This window comes from Oryx dammah, unplaced genomic scaffold (genome assembly GCF_014754425.2).
Source record: "Oryx dammah isolate SB20612 unplaced genomic scaffold, SCBI_Odam_1.1 HiC_scaffold_28, whole genome shotgun sequence".
Lineage (NCBI taxonomy): Eukaryota > Metazoa > Chordata > Mammalia > Artiodactyla > Bovidae > Oryx > Oryx dammah.
The window spans coordinates 92,914,879-92,934,639 of NW_024070212.1; the positions used below are offsets into that span (position 1 = coordinate 92,914,879).

The following is a 19,761-nucleotide window of genomic DNA, read 5'->3' on the forward strand; positions in this document are numbered from 1 at the left end:
TCTGGCAGTCCCTCAAAAGGTTAAACATGGAATTATATGACACAGCAATTCTACTACGAAGTGTATAAACCAAGAGATATAAAGACATATCTGTATAAAAACTTTAATTCAAACGTTTATAAAAGCATTCATAAGAGCCAAAAAATGGAAGTGCAAACATTCATCAATGATGAATGGCTAAACAAAATGTGGTTGATCCATGCAATAAAGTACTTCACAATAAAGAGGAATGAAGTTCTCATATATACCACAGGATTCATATAGATGAATCTTGAAAACAGTAAGTAAGAGGCCAGCAACAAAAGACCACATATTAATATGCATATTGGTATGCACTTCTCATGTTGTTTAGGAGCTAAGTCATGTTTGACTCTTTGCAACCCCACGGACTCTATCTCTCCAGGCTCCTCTGTCCCTGGGATTTCCCAGGCAAGAATACCGGACTGGGTTGCCACTTCCTTCTCCAGGGGTTAGGGAAGACATTCATTGGCAGGCGAATTCTTTATCATTGAGCCACCAGGGAAGCCTGCACTTCTCATTGGGGAAATACAAATTAAAACTACACTGAAACACTTCTACAGACTTATTAACTCCAAAAAAAAAGCCTGACTGACAATACCAAGTGTTGGTAAGGATGTAGAGCATACACAGCTGATAGGAGTGTAAACTGGTGAAACCACTTTGGCAACTTATTTTAAAATGCATCCCTAAATAGGATGGATTGATAAAGGGGTTGGATGTATGTTAAAACAAATTCAGCAAAATGTTAACTACAGACTAAGTGGAAGGAATATGGGTGTCCAAACAATTCTGTCAACTTCTTTTTATTTTTGAAATTTCTATAACACAATATTGTGGGAGAAACTAAATTCATATCTGTTCCAATACCCAACATTTCTACTCCTGAATATATACAAAGAGGTATTTATGTATATTTAAAAAACATGTTCATAGCACATTCATACAGACAAAAACTAACACAACCCAAATATACATCAAATAGTAACATGGACTTTTAAAGTATATTTAGGGACTTCCCTGGTGGCTCAGCTGGTAAAAAATCTGCCTGCAATGCGGGAGATCTGGGTTCGATCCCTGGGTTGGGAAGATCCCCTGGAGAAGGGAAAGGCTACCCACTCCAGTATTCTGGCCTGGAGAATTCCATGGACTGTAAAGTCCATGGGGTTGCAAAGAGTCGGACACAACTGAGCAACTTTCACTTTCTGGTGGTCCAATGGTTAAGACTTTACCTTCCAATGGGTTCAATGCCCGGTCAGGGAGCTATAATTCCACATGCCTTGGGGCCAAAAAAACCGAAATATAAAAAAACAGAAGGAATATTGTAACAAATTCAATGAAGATTTAAAAAAAAATTATCTACATTTAAAAAAGTGTATTTATTCAACTGAATCCTGTACAGTAACGAAAAATAATGAGCTGCTCCCACGAATATGAAACAACATAACTGAATTTCACTGAACAAATTATTTAAGTTCAAAATTGGGTAAAAACAATATAAGGTGTTAAGAGGGCACAAGAGTGGCTACCTTTGGAGAAGGGGCATTGTATGTTGGAGGGATATGAGGGAGCCTTTTGGGGGCTGGATACTGGCTACATACTGAGGGTGGCTATAATACGTAAGGGCTTCCCTGGTGGCTCAGATGGTAAGGAAGTTGCCTGCAATGCAAGTTCACTAGGTTACTAGGGATTGTTATTTACACTATTAAAGATATAGTCTTTATTGTATTATATATAAACAATAAAAAGGTTTTACACACACATATTATACTTTAACTGTACAAGACTACACACCTCCCTCTAAATTCATGCTCACCACCTACAGATTATTCTTCTGGCTCCAAGCTCCCCAACTCATAGTTTAATCAGGGCAGTTCTTCTCTTTTATTCATTTTTCATACTGATGGTCATCATTCGATATCTTCAGAAGCTAAAGAGTTATTTTGTGATTCACTGCCCTATATTATAAATTGATCCTCCAACTTAAAAAGTCTGAAACAATTTAATACTTGATTATACTGTTTCACACTGAATAAATGCTTCATGTATATACAGTAATCTTGTCTCCTTAAAGCAGTAGCTCTTTAGGGGTAAAGAACTCATTTTTCCTTTTGTCTTGGTGCCCAACACACAACTACAGACTGCGAGAAGAAGTGAGGTATCAAGTGTCTTGGTTTTTAACCTTAAAGCCTTGCTACTCAGTTTATGGTAAACTGCTTTTTTCCTCAAATATAATAATTAAATTGTTATACAAAATTATGTGCAATTTAACTAGAACAATTATAAAAGTCTCATTCTTCTTAAAGTCAGTTAGCTTTATAAGAATTCAAAAAGTTTTAATAAATTTAGGAACGAATATATCTGGAGGATCGCTTTCTTCATTCCCATACTTTCAGATCCCTTATTTACCTTATTGTACGCTCTCTGGATTAAGTAATAAGATTAATTGCTTCAACTGCCCTTGGGAACACACTCCAGGTTTGCTATTTAATTAAAAGATAGGTATATGTGCATTCACAGTAAAATGAACTCAAAATATTTTTAATTGGTTACAAAAAGGAACTCTTCAAAGACTTCAAAAGCAACATACCACAAAGTCAAACTGAATATCAAAACCAAAAGGTCAGCGAGATTCCCCAAGAGCAGAAAATATATTTAGTTCTCCCTTATCACTTTACTTTTCAATTGCATGTAGCAATCTCTTCTGCCATTAAAAACACATTCACTTTGCCTATCTATATGCTTGCTTTTCCTCACATCTTGCACTTATATTTCCACTCTGTCTTTGGTATTTTTACCATCTCACTCTTAATTTCATTTATATCACAAGTGCAAAAATCTTGAATATTGAGCAGGTTAACAATATCATAAGTATTTGTTAAATTCAATATTAAAAGTTACTGACAAGTAATCAATCTCTGGGAATTTGTTACAGTCTTATGACACAGGACAGAAACACAGCACCCCTAACTCTTTATATCATCCCTAACTCTTTGCTTTAAGAAAGGTAATACATAGAGGATAATTATATTCAGAAATGGCTTGGGGCAAGATGACAAAGAAATATAACATCCAAATTAAATTGTATTTATTTACATCATCCTCTTTCCACTCCCTTCCTCATTTCTACAAGTTCTGAAGTTGGCTGAGACAGTGAAGACAAAAAAGTAGTGGTGTAAGTTGAAGAAAAAAGGCAGGGAGAACCTGGAGTAGCCAGTCTGTGACACTTATACTATGTAGAAGGAACCAAATAAAATTAAGATCATTAAAAAAAAAATCTAACCTATCTTAAGTATTAAGAATTTTTTAAAGATCAAAATTTTACAAAAAATATATATACCAGAAAGTACCAACTAAAAAATATTTTAAGAAAGTCAAGTTCTCAGATCTTCTGTACCAAGTACTCATTACCCCTATCTTCTCAAGTTACCCTGTAATTAGTCCTAGAATTAAACTCTAACACAAACTGTCCTAATCTTAAAGGTGCTCATACATTCTTAATGGCAAAGAATCAGCCTTAATTAAAGGACATCCAGAGTGGGAGATCATGCACAGACAAAATTCCTGCAACAATGGTTACAAGTAAATTGCTTATTTAAAAAAAAGAAGGATGAGGCAAGCTGAACACAGACCAAACTCAAAGGAAAAAAAAAAATGTAAAGAGATTAACTTTCCCAAAGCTTATGCACTTTATAAATTAGAAGTGATGGGACAGAACTGAATATAGTCAGATAAAACAGTTAACATGGGACAGAAAAATAGCAGAACCCTCTAAAGTACCAAAGCCAAACACTAAAGCACAGGATTCTGGGAACAATTTACACAGAAGTCAACAACCATAAAACTTCACATTCACAGAAAAACACAGTAACCGATTTTCACATTTATTCAAGTATTTGAGTGTCTGCTATGTGAAAATAGTTCTAGCCATGCGAAGATGAATCATCAGACTTGGATTCTGGAAGGGGAGATGTAACATTGTTATAAAGAATTAAAATCAAATAGGAAAGGTAAAGTGTCCTAAGAAAGGTAAACAAGTGCTAAGTGAGTTCAGATTAAGAAGGTATTCATGTTGGGGGAGATCAGAAAAGGACTTCTAACATTTGAGCTGGACACTGCAAACTAAAATTTACACTGGGAATGATTAAGAGGGGTATTCTGGGCAATGAGCAAAGGCAGAGGCTGGGAACCAGAAGGCATACATATATACTGGTTTGACGAAAAAGTTCATTCGCATTTCTCTGTAAGATCATTCAAAAACCCGAATGAATTTTTTGACCAACCCAAAAGATTATATAGCAAATGTCAGTCTGACTAGAGTACAGATTTTATGTGCGTACGTGTGTGTGTTCAGTCACTCAGTTGTGTCTCTTTGAAGACTTCATCGACTGTAGCCCACCAGGCTCCTCTGTCCATAGAATTTTCCAGCAAGAGACTAGAGAGTTGTGTGTGTGTGGCGGGGGGCAGTTGGCCTTTGAAAAGATGTCTGCCACCCTACCTCCCCAGACACCAGCACCTGAAATAAAGCAAACTTTCCTTTCCAAAAACAAAACAAAACAAAAAAACCAAACTGTAGTGGGTTGCCACTTCCTTCTCCAGGCGATCTTCCCAACCCAGAGACTGAACCCTCATCTCTTGCATCTCCTGCACTGGCAGGCAGTTTCTCTGCCACTGTGCCACCTGTAATTTCATGAGACTACAAAAAGCTGGGAAAGTATAAAAGAAGTCAGATTATAACTCTGAATGCTAAGATAGGTCTTTAGTGATGAGTCATGAAGAATCATTAAGGACTAAGAGGCAAGGGAATCTGATTTGGACAGAATCTACTGAATAAGAAGGGATGAAATGAATGGGGAGAAGAGCAGACATTAAACATCAAATTGTGAGAGGTCATGACGACTTCAGTTGCAGTGGTGACGGTGTAAGAGGGAGAAGGCAGAGTTCTAGGTCTATGATGTGTAAGGTGCCATTCTCCTCTACCAAGAAACTTTTAAAATCTGAACACATCATTCTCACTTTTAAGAAAATTGTGATCTGGAAAAATAATAAATGTTAAAGCATCAAGAACTAATTGATAAGGTAATATATGATTTCCAGATAAATTTTACACAGAAAAAGTACTGTAATGGAAGAAATCAAGAGAGGGGAAAAATGAAAGTGGAAGCTTTATTAAAGAGGTTGGAGTTGATCTGCACCTCAATGAAAAGGTAGAACTTTAAGAGGGGAGGGATAAAATCTCACAAACAATTCGATTAGTAAGAGTAAGATATGTTAAACAATTTGTTTATTAAGAGTAAGATATGTGAGATACATTGAGGTAATTTTCAGCAAAATGGTAAACAAAACACTAGTACATTAAAAATAATAATAATACCAAAAAAACACCTCAAAACCTTAATTACCTGAACTTCATAAAGATATCAAAAAAACAAGGTATTATTTATTACAGGTTCGAAAGCTTAAAAATAAGTATTTTCTTAGTCTAGATTTTTAAACGAGAGAGAATAAAGGAGAGACCACGCCTTAAAAAAACAACTTTCAGTCAGTTTGAAATATCCAAAATGTTATGTTTGTTATTTGTGAAAGAAGTTCCTCAAGACGTAACATAATCTGATAAACCCTATTCATAGTCTACATATAAGTAACAACCAGGATATGTAGTCAGACCCATCTGACTCCAAAACCAGAGCTACAACTGCACTCAGTGCTGTATTATAATTTTTCTTCTGATTTCAAAATCTCAAATGTATTAATCACAAAGTGCAGGGCAGAAGTAAGAGATCAGTAAATCTCAAACTACTGAACATACAACTGATGCAAAACTGAGAGATACCACTTTGTGCAAATATATACCTATTCAGATAAAAATACTGTAAAGAGCTTTTCTGCAGAGGAATGGGGGTCTTTGAGTGACTAATGGTTTTTCAATTAGTTCACTTACACCTTCCAAGGCTGGGCTATCTTACCTGGCCCTTTCCTCAGCCTTTCATGACTTATCTTCCCTCTAACAACCCTTCTAAGACTGTCCTTGATGGGTAGATTTCCTTTGTATTCTTTTTAAAAATTCCTTCCTTAAAGAGCACATGGTATGTCAAATTTCTTGTTTTTTATCTTCTAATTCAAGAACAGCTCTAACCTCTTATCTCAGATTTCTTTAAGGACAAGGATTCACGTTCTTTCTCATAAACATTTTGTTAAGATTACAAAGGGTTGAAAAAAATTACACTATTTTATCAATGATTATTTTAAACCAATTACTATATTTAGTATTATTGGGATTAGATTTTTAGGATTGATTTCTTAAAAATGACCCACAATAAAGGAAAAAGGCACTAGGAATATGCATAATTTTTATAAGACATTCAGTTGGATTTGCCTCAAAATAAATATATTAATTCATTTAAAGGAAATCCAGTCTTCAACCAGTAACTGAGTGCCTATTATGTCCCGGCACTATTCTAGGCACTTGGGAAACCACAATTTTTTTTTAACACTCCCTTTTCTTCATGGAGTTTACCACCAGCAGGAGAAACAGATAATAATAAATAATGTTAGAAAATGATAAATGCTATGGGAAAATAACAGAACAAGGTAAGCTTAGCAGAGAGCTAAGGTAAATGCAATTTTAAATAGGGTAGTCAGAGACGATTTAAGAAGGTGTCACAATTTGAGTAAAAACTTGAAAGGAAGGGAGTCAGCCATGATGATACCTGAGGGAAAAGTACTCAAGGCACAGAATCAACCAGAGCAAAGGTTCTGGTGTATCCTAGAACAAAGAGGCCAGAGAGGTTAAAGAGAAGCCAGCACAGGTAGAGTAGTAGCAAGTATAAAGAGAGCTATGTATGCGGGCAGAGAGTACAGATCATGTAGGGTTTATGGGACACTAAGGAATCTGGATTTTACTTTGAATGAAATGAGGATTCACAGAAAGTTTGGTAGAGTGTCATGATCTATTTTACCAGAAACAATCTGGATGATAGATTAAAGGAGTGAGACCAGTGAGGAGGCTACAAAAGAAACCCAGGAGAGAAATATGTATTTTCCATAAACTTGACCACAGTTTATTTATGCTCACTTTCAAGCATAAATAGATAAAACAAATCTCAGATCCTGCTAATAGGAAATAATTGGATCTTATTGAAGTTTATTATAGAGCTCTTGGCATATATATGTACACACATCTTTTAACTACTCACTGCAGAATACCAAATGTGTCCCTTTACAATCAGTTATTCTCTGAATTTTTAAAACATCCTTTTGTAGCTGAAACTACTCTTTAAAGAAATAAGCCAGTATTTCTATAGCTGTCAATTATATACTATTTTTGAAGAAAAAATAAGTTACTTCTGTTCATTAAAAGTATAAATTATTTATCTTGGATTGGTGTTTCTCAGACAATCTGAATTTTACATTCCTAACACATTTTACATTCCTAAAACATTTCAGTTCCTTCAGGTAAGACAAATTTTTACAAAAGTTTCTCTTTTTATACTTTTATCTTTGAAGAAATTACTTTCTTCAAATTGATACCAAAGTTGCCTATCAGTATCTGGGTTGTTCATTTCAGGAAAAGGAAACCACGAAAAACTCCCACTGTCACAAATAACGTATTTCAAAAAGACCTTTCTACCTGATACCAAAAAAATCCCTCTCTTTATTATCTTATCCTCCTGGAAAAGGCAAATATTGAATACAATCTCCATAAATTCTAAAGAAGTTATTCTTAACAACGTATAAGATATACATGTATTTAAGAGAAAGTACAGTAAGTTGAAGATATTTTACTTGCTTAGAAGAGGACTAAGAAATATAGGAGATTCTGAAATAAAAACTCATACCTCTAAAAAATTTTCATGAAATGGAAATAAGCACATTGTCCTATAAACATTTATGAAGGAAATCAAGACTGAAATTTGAAGGAAAGTTAGAGTGAAACAATTTACTTGCTTCAAAAATTCAGGAAAGCACTTAGATTTGGTTTGGATTTTTAAAGAGACTTCTGTGACAACTCTTTGGAAGAAATGGGTGAGTAAACTTACATAACAATACTCCATTTAAATTCATTAATTCACTCAACATTTAAGTGTTTATGTGCCAGAAACTGCACTAAGCACTGGCCATAGTCCCTGTTCTCAAGGGCTTAGAGTTTTCCCTTATTCCAGTTACTGAGCAACTACTATGAAGCCAGATGTGGATACAACAAACAGGAAACAGAGTTCCTACCTGCATTCAGCTTATACTGGAGAAGGAGGGAAATGCCTCAAGAATGAGACACACATCTAACTTAACAAGGTCAACATATAAGTGTTATATGCATTGCTTCTGAAAGTGCGGGCACTTCCTTCATGGGAGTGATTGATTCAGGGAGAAAGGGAGGGGAATTTAGGAACTTCAGATACAGCTCAGCTGAGTCCTCAAAGAGGATTACACGCTCACCTGCTGACCTTGGGGGAAGGGTTCCAGAGAGAGCAACTAGAGCTAAGGCAGAGAGGTGTGAATAAGCTGTTGTGTTTGACAGGCCTGGAATATGAATGTGAGGGATAAATCATGGAGTCTTCAGTAAGCCACATGAAAAGACTGGACTTTACCAGCATATATGAAAGGCCCCTGATGGGTTTTATTCAGAAAACCAGCATTTGTGATCAGGTTTTTCTGGTGTGGTGAGACAATGATTAACATAGGAATGAGAAAAGAATAACACTAGATAATGATGTCACCACATGAAACAACAAAGGAGACTGCCCAGTTAGAAAATTAAACCCCAATCAGGAAAAAAATTAAGCCACTTAACTATCCAAGTCCTTCTGGTAAAGTTTTTAATCATCATCTTGAAAAAGTAGAGGAAAGGTTTATACATATATTATGGATTATAACATCTACCTATCTATTTTGAGTTTTCTAAAGAGGTCTTCAGCTCTTTACAAATCGTGTAAAGACATCTGGAGCTGCTGATTGCTGTACAAAAAGCAGTGAAGTCATTTAGAAGACAAGTCTTTGATACACAGGGAGAACCATGAGTAACAGAAGGTATTTCTCAAGTAAGGTTTAAAGGTTTCCAAAGTTCAAGATAATCAAGTTCTCTAGATCAGCGCGTTTAAAAGGTGTGTCACAGGGGTGGAGCAAAAAGAGGAGGGGTTCAGAATTAATACTGTTGTTGCTGTTCTGTCGCTAAGTTGAGTCCTACAATTAGTATAAACACACACACATATATATATATGTATACATATATATGTAAAGAAGCAACTCCATGTTGCTGGAACCAAAATCACTACTTGAAAATCTCCCAAGCACAGAAGAAATGAACGCCTACTAAATTCAATGAATACAGACAGACGAGAGGGAGGAGAGGAGGATCACACTTGAAAGTATAAATGGGATGTATGTGTGGCGGGGTGGGGTAGTGGGGGGAGGTTAACCACTTATCCAGAACCCATAATCCAGCCGGTGATGAGGAAATCATCTTCGAACCTCACAATTCACATATAAAGGCATGAAAATATCACTTCCAAACTCCACAATTTAGCCACCAGTCACTGGTCAAGGGGATATGATCACACACTCGAATCCCAGAACTCAAGGACAGAAGTACCATCCCCATACTGCTCGAAGGGAGGTGAAGGATTCCCCCTACACTGACGATGGGAGCAATCACACTTAAACCCAGCCCTAAGGGGGTCCAGTGCCTCTCCGGCCGGGTGTTGCCGAGGCCAGGGGCAGTGACAGACAGCCCCGAAGCCCCCACAATCTCCGCCAGAGCCGCCTCTACTCCTCGCACCCCCCTTCCCCAACACACACCCTCCCCTACCTGATATGGCGGCGGCGGCTCCTGATCCGGCTCCGTCCCCTCGCCAAAGCTGGCCCGGTCGGACTGAGACTCGTGAAGCAGGGAGATGTCATCCGAAGTGGGGGACTTGAGGCAGTTCCCCATCTTCTGGGGCTGGGGTGTGTGATCTGGGGGAGGAAGAAAGCAGTGGCGGGGTCGTTCGCACGCTCCGCGGTCAGCCTCGGTCAGCGAGGTGGGGTCGGGCGGCAGGCCGGGGTTCAGGCGGCAGCGGCTCCCCCGGCCCCCGGCGCCGCCGAAGGGCAGCTCATGCCAGTCCCTGGGGCTGGGGGCTTAAGGCTGGGCCGCGGGTTTCCCGGGGTCGCGGCGGTTGCCTCCTCTGAGGCGGCGGCAGTGGGGGGGGGGGGCGGGGAGACGAAGCACTTCCCCACCCCGCCCCCCCGCGGGGCGGCGGCGGCCACGGAGCTGCTGGGCCTAATCCAGGTCAGGAGGGGGGGGCGCAGCCGTCGCGGCTCCCTCAGCTGCTGCCTCAGCTGCTGCTGCTGGCCCCGCCGACGCCGGAGCCGCAGCCGCGGGCCTCATCCTACTCCGCTTCGCAGCGGCGGCGGCGGCCAGAACGAGGCCAGCTGCGGCCCTGCGTCACGCCGCCGTGCGTGCCCTGGTCCCGCCCCCGGCGCCGGGAGGCGTGGGTAGCTCCGGCTGTGCTCCCGGCTCCTTGGCCGCCCCCCCGCCCCTCCCCCGTCCCCAGCAGCTGTTTCTGGGGCTGCGTCAGTTTCTGCTTCTCTGACAGCCTGGGACGCGATTCCGACACCTCTTTTGGGTCTTCGGTTCCTCCCCACGCGCACTGCTCCCTCTTCGCTTGTCTCAGCTCTTACCTGTGCGTTGTTTTAACAGTCTTCTGGCCACCTTCTGCCCAGTAATCCATTTTAAAACCCATATCTGAATGGATTACTCCCATGACTAAAATATTAAAGGGTCTATCCCTTCGGAATAAAGTCCAAACTCACTACCTCCCCAGTCATTTTGCAATCCTCCTACATCACAGTCAGAAGAATTCTTCTACCGATTATTCTATTTATTTCTATTCTTACCACCATAGTACAAGCTACCGTCATTTCTCTGCTGTAATACTTTGAACTATTTCCCCTGCGTTCGCCATTGCCCCCATTCAATTTACTATTTGTACAGTTATCTTTTTAAAATGTAAATCTGATCAGGTCATTCCTGTAGGAGGAATTTAAGCCTTTTAAAACATTCATTAAAAACTTCCCAATACTGTTATGACTGAAATATTAATTCTTAAATGGTTTACAATTCTGGCTACCTCCCCAGTCTCATTTGTGGCCTTGTTCCCTCACATATTCTAAACTTTAGGATGTCTAAATAGTTTTCAGTTATCTAGAAGACTATTCCCTCTGGCTGAGGTCTTTACCCATAATGTTTCTCTGACATAAACTCACTTCTCCCCACTCCTGAGCTTATACCTTCCATCAAACTATATCCCCACTTGTCCTTCCTGGACTCAACTTTGATTCCACTGGGAAGCCTGTCCTCTAACCCTCCTGTCTGGGTTAGTTACCTCCTCTGTGCTCACAGTCCCTGAGCACTCAGTTCCTGAGTCCCTGTGAGTCTCTGTCACAGCCAGATCAAGCTGAATCTGCCCCTCCTCTGTACAAAGACCTGGCACATTGCCTGAGGCAGAATAGCCTTTCTTCTTAACCAAAATAACAAAGAGTTCAAGAGGCAATGTATGTAGAGGGAGGAAATATGAAAGATGAGAATGCTCTAATATTCATTCAACGAGAGGAAAAGAGGGTCTTGATTGTCTTTTTTTCATTCTTCATTTACTAATTTTTTTTTTTTCCACTAGACTGTATATTAGGCACTAAGGAAATCTGGCTTATTCTTGATAGAGCCCAGAATCCAGCTAGGAAGATATGTAAACAGTGAGGTCTTCTGCCACCCCCAGGACAGTGCCCCTCTAGGGCACTGCTGCTGCTGCTGCTGCTGCTGCTAAGTCGCGTCAGTCTTGTCCGACTCTGTGCGACCCCATAGACGGCAGCCCACCAGGCTCCTCTCTCTGTCCCTGGGATTTCCCAGGCAAGAGTACTGGAGTAGGGTGCCATTGCCTTCTCCTCTAGAGGGCACAGGAGGGAGTAATTAGAGCATTGGGTGAGGATCAGAAAGGATTCTTGGAAGTAGAACTGTGTTAAAATGACATGTCCTAAATGCTGTAACTTTGAAGTCCCTGTTCTGCAAAATCACATATTTTATTTGAATATACTCATATCACACATTAAATGTAACCATTTTGCTATTTTCCCTCTTTGCCAAGACTTACCTTTCTTCCTGTTAGTGGCTCCCACCTGAATAGGTGTATCTGTAACGCCATGTTTGTTATCAGAATCTTTCACACATCCCCAAGAATCATTGCTTAATTCTGTGGCTTGGACAAATAAAATTATTGGATCATTTGGAAAGAAATTTTCAGGTATTTTCCTCTTTCCTCTTATTGCCATTTTCCTGGTCCCCTCTGAACTGTTGTGACAACTTCTTAATGAAGCCCTTGCCTCTGCACCATCTATACATTCTCCACACTACTGTCATGAAGAATGTGATCAGAGAGCGTTCATAGACTTGTGGTTCAGAAATTTAGCATGACATTAAGGCCTTGAACCATTTGGTCCCATCCTGATCTCCAATGTGACTTTTTTAATTTTAAATTTATTTTTTAATTGAAGGATAATTGCTTTATAGAATTGTGTTGGTTTCTGCCAAACATCAACATTAATCAGCCATAGGTATACATAAGTCACCTCCCTCTTGAAACTCCCTCCCACCTCCTTCCCCATCCCGCCTATATGACTCTTGACTCCAACCAGGCATCCTATACTCCAGCCACATCATAATACTTACCCTATGCCCTATTTTTCTATGCCCCCAATTTTCACTATGCTTTTCCATTTCTGATCCCTTGCCATGCTGTTCCCTTTTGTTGAAATCCAACTATCTTTTAAGATGGATTAGAATCCTTAGATGCTACTTTCTTCATACAGCTGCCCTTGATTTCATTTAGTTGAAATATATGTAAAAATATAAAATAAATGGGATCCATTACTATATTATACTCTATATATCTATTTATGTGAATAGTTTAACATAATTTCTATGTATATACACAGATGTGTATATATCTGAATATATATGTAAGAATGAATGAAACCATAACTTCCATTTATTAGCCTGAGTCTTGAAAGGTTGATGTTAACATTCCTGTTTTACAGGAATAGAAATATGGCTTCACATGGCTACTCAGGGGGTAAAGCCAGTATTTAAATTATATACCAGTTGCCTCTATTAGGTTGGGAGAGGGAACTATGTCATTTTTCGTTCTGATAGTCTTTTCTCAGTGTATAAAAACAAGAGAATGGGAGAAGACTTATCTTCAATGCCTTTAGCATCCATGTGTACTTTTGTAAGGAAGTACTATTCAATGATCTTTCTTCCTAATCTAGTTTTAGAAGGGAACATTTGGGAAGTGTCCTGTATACCAGAAAGGGTGATCTAATCACAAAACAATTTTAAATAAAAAAAGTAACCAACACTATTGAAGTGACAAAGACTCTTCTAGACCCAGCTCTAGTCAGGCTCCTCTAAGCCCTCAAGGCTCTAACTTTGGGCTTTATGCTTGACCTACTTATTTCAGTTTTAGCAAGAATCTAGTTGAATTAGTTTAGCCAGAGTCCCTCTCCCTTTGTATCTGACCACCTTGGCCTGCCTTTAGCAGAAATCCTATCAATGTTTTTAGCCAGAATTCTCTTTTATCCCTGATATTTCCTCTGTAATTTTCCATCCACTGTCTCCCACCCTTTTCCTTGCCCACAAATTCCCATTTGTCCTTTTTGTATAATATAGAGTGAAGTCTAATTCTATACTGAGTCTCTTGTCTCCTATTGCAACAGGTACTGAATAAAATATGCCTTCACTGCTTTGTCTGATTCTTGTTTTCTCTGACCAGGATATCTAATGCAGAATCAGATACGAAAATCTAGTATCTTCTGTTGAGCCAGATTTTTTTTTTAATAACAATTTTTTTAGACCAGTTTTAGGTTCACATCAAAAAACTGAGCAGAAGGTACAGAGATTTACCATATACCCGTGCCCCCATACATGCATAGCCTCCCCCATTATCAACACCCTGCACCAGACCAGCTTATTTGTTTATTTTTGGTTGTGTTGAGTCTTCATTGCTGTGAGTATGCTTTCTCTAGTTGTGGCGAGTGGACCCTTTCTAGTTATGGTACATGGGCTTCTCCTTGCAGTGGCTTCTGTTGTTACACAGCACAAGCTCTAGGTGCATGGGCTGAGTAGCTGTGGACCATGGGCTTAGTTACTCTGTAGCATGTGAATCTTCCCAGACCAGGGATTGAACCCATGTTCCCTGCATTGGTGGGCAGATTCTTAACCACTGGACCACCAGGGAAGTCCCAAACATTTGTTAAACTGGTAAGCTATCACACAAAATGCTTGTTTATGTTAGTGTTCACTCATGGTGGTGTACATTCTATGGGTTTAGACAAATATATAATTATGTATATATACCATTATAGCATCATACAGAATAGTTTCGCTGCCCTAAAACTCTTCTGTACTCAGCCTATTCATTCCTCCTTTGGCAACTACTGATTTCTTAGCAGTCTCAATGGTTTGATTTTTTTCAAAATGTCATATATTTAGAATCTTACAGCATGTAGTCTTTTCACACTTCTTTCACTTAAGTGAAAACTAAGATTCCTCTGTTTCTATTCATGCCTTGATGATTTCTTTTTATCACTGAATAATATTCTACTCTCTAGCTATCTCACAGTTAATTTATTCATTTAGCCACTGAAGGACATTTTAGTTGCTTCCAAGTTTTGGCAATTATGGATAAATCTACTATAAACATCTGTGTATAGGGGTCTTTTTCCCAATTATTTTTATTGTAGTAAAATACACAACATAAAATTTACCACCCTAACCATTTTAAGTGTACAGTTCAATGTTAAATATGTTCATAATATTTTGCAACCATCACCAGCATCCATCTCCAGAACACTTTTCATCTTGTAAACTCAAGTGAAAGTGAGTGAAGTCACTCAGTTGTATCCGACTCTTTGTGACCCCATGGACACCAGGCTCCTCCGTCCATGGGATTTTCTTGGCAAGAGTACTAGAGTGGGTTGCCTTTTCCTTCTCCAGGAAACTTTCCGACCCAGGGATCAAACCCAGGTCTCCTGCATTGTAGACAGACGCTTTACCATCTGAGCTACCAGGGAAGTCTCCAACTATCCATCAAACAATAATTCCTCTTTTTCCCCTTCCCTCAGCTACTGACAACCACCATCCTACTTTCTGTCTCTGATTTTGACCACTGTAAGTATTTTATATAAGTATAATCACACAGCATTTGTACTTTGTGACTAGGTTATTTCACTTAGCATAATGTCTTCAAGGTTCATCCTGGTATAGCATATTGTAGAATTTCCTTCCTTTTTTAAGCTGGATAATATTACATTGTATGTATGTATCACATTTTGCTTATCCATTCATTCATTGATGGACAATTGGGTTGCTTTCACATTTTAGCTGCTATGATCCTGCTGTGAACATGGATGTACAAATATCTTTTTCAAGACCCTCATTTGAATTATTTGATTATACACCAAGATTGAAATTGCTGGATCATATGGTAATTCTATGTTTAATTTTTTGAGTAACTCAGACTGCTTTTCCACAGTAGTTGTACCATTTTACATTCCCTCAAACAATATGTTTGCAGATTTTTACGTGAACTTGTTTTCAAGTAATTTGGCTGATATCAAGGAGCACAATTGCTGGATTATATGGTAAAAGTAGGTTCAGTTTGTAAGACACTACCAAACTGTCTTTCAAAGCGGCTGTACCACCAGCAAAGAAGGAGTATTCCTGTTGTTCCATATCCTCACCAGTTTTTGGTGTTGACAGTGTTTGGGTTTGGGTTTTGGCCATTTTAATAGGTATGGAGTAAGATCTCATTGTTTAATTCCCATTTCCCTGAAATTTTCCTTTCATGTACTTATTTGCCATCTGTATATTTTAACTGGTGAGGTGTTTGGCCCATTTTTTTAAAAAAAGGGGTTTTTTGCTGCTTCATAAAAAATTTAGAATCAGTTTGCTGATAACCTCAGAATAACTTGCTGGAATTTGGGATTCACTGAATCTACAGATCAACTTTAGAAGAACTGACATCTGGATAATATTGAGTCTTCTTATCCATGAATGTGGATATCTATCTCTCTATTTACTTAGATTTCATTATTCAGAATTTCATGGTTTTTCTCATATCAATCTTGTACATATTCTATTAGATATGTATCTAAGTATTTTGATAAATACTAAGTGACATTGTACAGGAGATAGGGATCAAGACCATCCCCAAGAAAAAGAAATGCAAAAAAGCAGAATGACTGTCTGGGGAGGCCTTACAAATAGCTGTGAAAAGAAGAGAAGCGAAAAGCAAAGGAGAAAGGAAAGATATACCCATTTGAATGCAGAGTTCCAAAGAATAGCAAGGAGAGATAAGAAAGCCTTCCTCAGTGATCAATGCAAAGAAATAGAGGAAAACAATAGAATGGGAAAGACTAGAGATCTCTTCAAGAAAATTAAAGATACCAAGGGAACATTTCATGCAAAGATGGGCTCAATAAAGGATGGAAATGGTATGGACCTAACAGAACCAGAAGATATTAAGAAGAGGTGGCAAGAATACGTAGAAGAACTACACAAAAAAGATCTTTACAACCCGGATAACCAAGATGGTGTGATCACTCACCTAGAGCCAGACATCCTGGAATGTGAAGTCAAGTGGGCCTTAGGAAGCAAGATTGCTGAGAGAAATAACAATAACCTCAGATATGCAGATGACACCACCCTTATGCCAGAAAGTGAAGAGGAACTAAAGAGCCTCTTGGTGAAAATTAAAGAGGAGAGAGAAAAAATTGGCTTAAAGCTCAACATTCAGAAAACGAAGATCATGGCATCTGGTCCCATCACTTCACGGCAAATAGATGGGGAAACAGTGTCAGACTTTATTTTGGGGGGCTCCAAAATCACTGCAGATGGTGATTGCAGCCATGAAATTAAAAGACGCTTACTGCTTGGAAGAAAAGTTATGACCAACCTAGATAGCACATTAAAAAGCAGAGACATTAGTTTGCCAACAAAGATCCATCTAGTCAAGGCTATGGTTTTTCCAGTTGTCCTATATGGATGTGAGAGTTGGACTGTGAAGAAAGCTGAGCAATGAAGAATTGATGCTTTTGAACTGTGGTGTTGGAGAAGACTCTTGAGGGTCCCTTGGACTGCAAGGAGATCCAACCAGTGTATCCTAAAGGAGATCAGTCCTGTGTGTTCATTGGAAGGACTGATGCTGAAGCTGAAACTCCAATACTTTGGCCACCTGATGCGAAGAGCTGACTCATTTGAAAAGACCCTGATGCTGGGAAAGATTGAGGGCAGGAGGAAAAGGGGACGATAGAGGATGAGATGGTTGGTGGCATCACTGACTCAATGGACATGAGTTTGGGTAAACTCTGGGAGCTGGTGATGTACAGGGAGACCGGTGTGCCGCGGTTCATGGGGTCGCAAAGAATCGGAAACGACTGAGTGACTGGACTGAACTGAACTGAACTGAACTGAACTTAACTGAATGTAAGTGATATTGCATATTTAATTTCAAACTCCACTTGTTCATTGCTGGTTATATAGAAAAGTAATTGATTGTTGTATATTAACATTGTATCCTCCAATGTTACTCTAGGAGGGGTCAATCTTACTATAATCACTTATTAGTTCCAGGTGGGGTTTTTGTTATTTCTGTTGATTCTTTTAGATTTTCTATAGAGATGATCATGTCTTCTATTAACAAAGTCAGCTTGATTTCCTCTTTCTCAAGCTATTATTTCCTCTTTCTCAACCTAAATAGCTTCGATTTTCTTGTCTTATTGCATTAACTAGGACTTCCATGACAATGCTGAATAGCAGCGGTAAGAGGGTACATCCTTTCCTTGTTCCTTATCTCAGTGGAAAATCTTACCAATGTTGGAATCTCCCCATTCAGTAAATGCTACTGTAGGTTTTTTGTAATATTCTTTATACTATCAAGAAAGTTCCCCTTTAGTTCTAGTTTTCTGAGAGTATTTATCATGTATGAGTGTTGGATTTTTTCTTTCTTTTGAGTGTTGGATTTTTATCAAATAGTTTTTCTATATCTATTGATATGATCATATGATTTTTCTTCTTTAGACTGTTAAGATTGTAATGTAATGGGTTACATTATTTTATTTTTATTAATTGGGTCTTCCCTCATTCTTTTTTAAATTTAATTCTATTTTTGGCTGCATTGGGTCTTTGTTGCTGTACATGGGCTTTTTCTAGTTGCCATGAGTAGGGGCTACTCTTCATTGCAGTACACCAGCTTCTCAATTGAGGTGGCTTCTGTTATTACAAAAGCACAGGTTCTAGGCATGCAGGCTTCAGTAGCTGAGGCACTCAGGTTCAGTAGTTGTGACTCATGGGACCTAGAGCTTGGGGCTCAGTAGTTTCGGCACATCAATAGTTGTGGTTTGTGCATGGGCTCTGTAGTTGTGGCACACAGGCTTAATTGCCCTGCAGCCTGCAGAATTTTCCAGGACCAGGAATTGAATCCATGCCCCCTGCATAAGCAGGCAGATTCTTATCCACTATACCACCAGAGAAGTCCACATTAATTGATTTTCAACTGTTGAATTAGCCTTGCATATGTGATAAATGTCACTTGGTATATAATTCTTTTTTATACATTGTTAAATTCTATTTACTAATATTTCATTGAGGAGTTTTTGCATCTATGTTCATGAGCACTATTGGTCAGGGTTTTTTTTGATAATGTCTTTCTTTGGTCTCAGTAATGAGGGTAAGGCTGGTCTCACAGGATGAGTTAGCATCTATTCTGCTGCTCTTCTGAAAAAGACTGAGAGAACTGGCATAATTTCTTTCTTAAATGTTTATAAGAATTCAACAGTAAACCCATCTGAGCCTAGTGCTTTCTGTTTTGGAAGGTTATTAATTATTGATTAAATTTCTTTAATAGATATAGACCTATTCATATTGTCTATTTCTTTTTGTCTGAGTTTTGGCAGATTGCTTTTTTCAAGGAATTGGTTCATTTCATCCAGGTTATCAAATATGTGGACATAGAGTTATTCATATTATTCTTTTATTATTCTGTTAATGTCAATGAGATCTGTAGTGATGCCCCTTCTTTCACTTCTTATGTTAATAATTTGTGTCCTCTCATTTTTTCTTTGTTAACTTGGCTTAGAGGTTTATTGATTTTATTGTTTTTTTTTCAAAGAAACAGTTTTGGTTTCACTGATTTTCTTTATTGATTTCCTGTTTTCAATTTCATTGATTTTTGCTCTTGTTTTTTATTTCTTTTCTTTATTAACTTTGGATTTAATTTTCTCTTCTTTTTCTAGTCACCTAATGTGGAAACTTAGGTGACTGATTTTAGATCTTTTATATTTCCTAATAGATGCATTCAATGCTCTAAATTTCCTTTGAAGTAGTGCTTTTGCCGCATCCCACAAATTTTGATAAGTTTGGTTTTCATTTTCATTTAGTTAAGAATATTGTTTAATTTCTTTTGAGATTATTTAGGAGTGTGTTGTTTAATCAAAAAGTTCTTAGGGATTTTCTGTTATTGGTTTCTTGTTTAATTCTACTGTGGTCTGAGAGCAAATATTGTATGATTTCTTTTAAAATTTGTTGAGGTGTTTTCTAGCCCAGAATGCAGTTTATCTTGGTGAATGTTTCATGTGGACTTGAATAAAATGTATATTCTGCTGGTTATTGGATAAAGTAGTCTATAGATACCCAGTATACCCATTTGATTGATGGTG

General features: G+C 38.4%; 1 protein-coding gene across 1 annotated transcript in view; it reads right to left on the reverse strand.

The window, feature by feature from the left end:
• RNF11 (ring finger protein 11) overlaps positions 1–10,455 on the reverse strand; it is a 40,945-nt gene extending 30,490 nt beyond the window's left edge. Inside the window, exon 1 of the mRNA XM_040231200.1 lies at positions 9,824–10,455. Coding sequence (XP_040087134.1) covers positions 9,824–9,946 — 123 coding nt within the window. The 5' untranslated portion in view covers positions 9,947–10,455. The remainder of the gene's footprint in view (positions 1–9,823) is intronic.
• Positions 10,456–19,761: the final 9,306 nt, after the last annotated feature.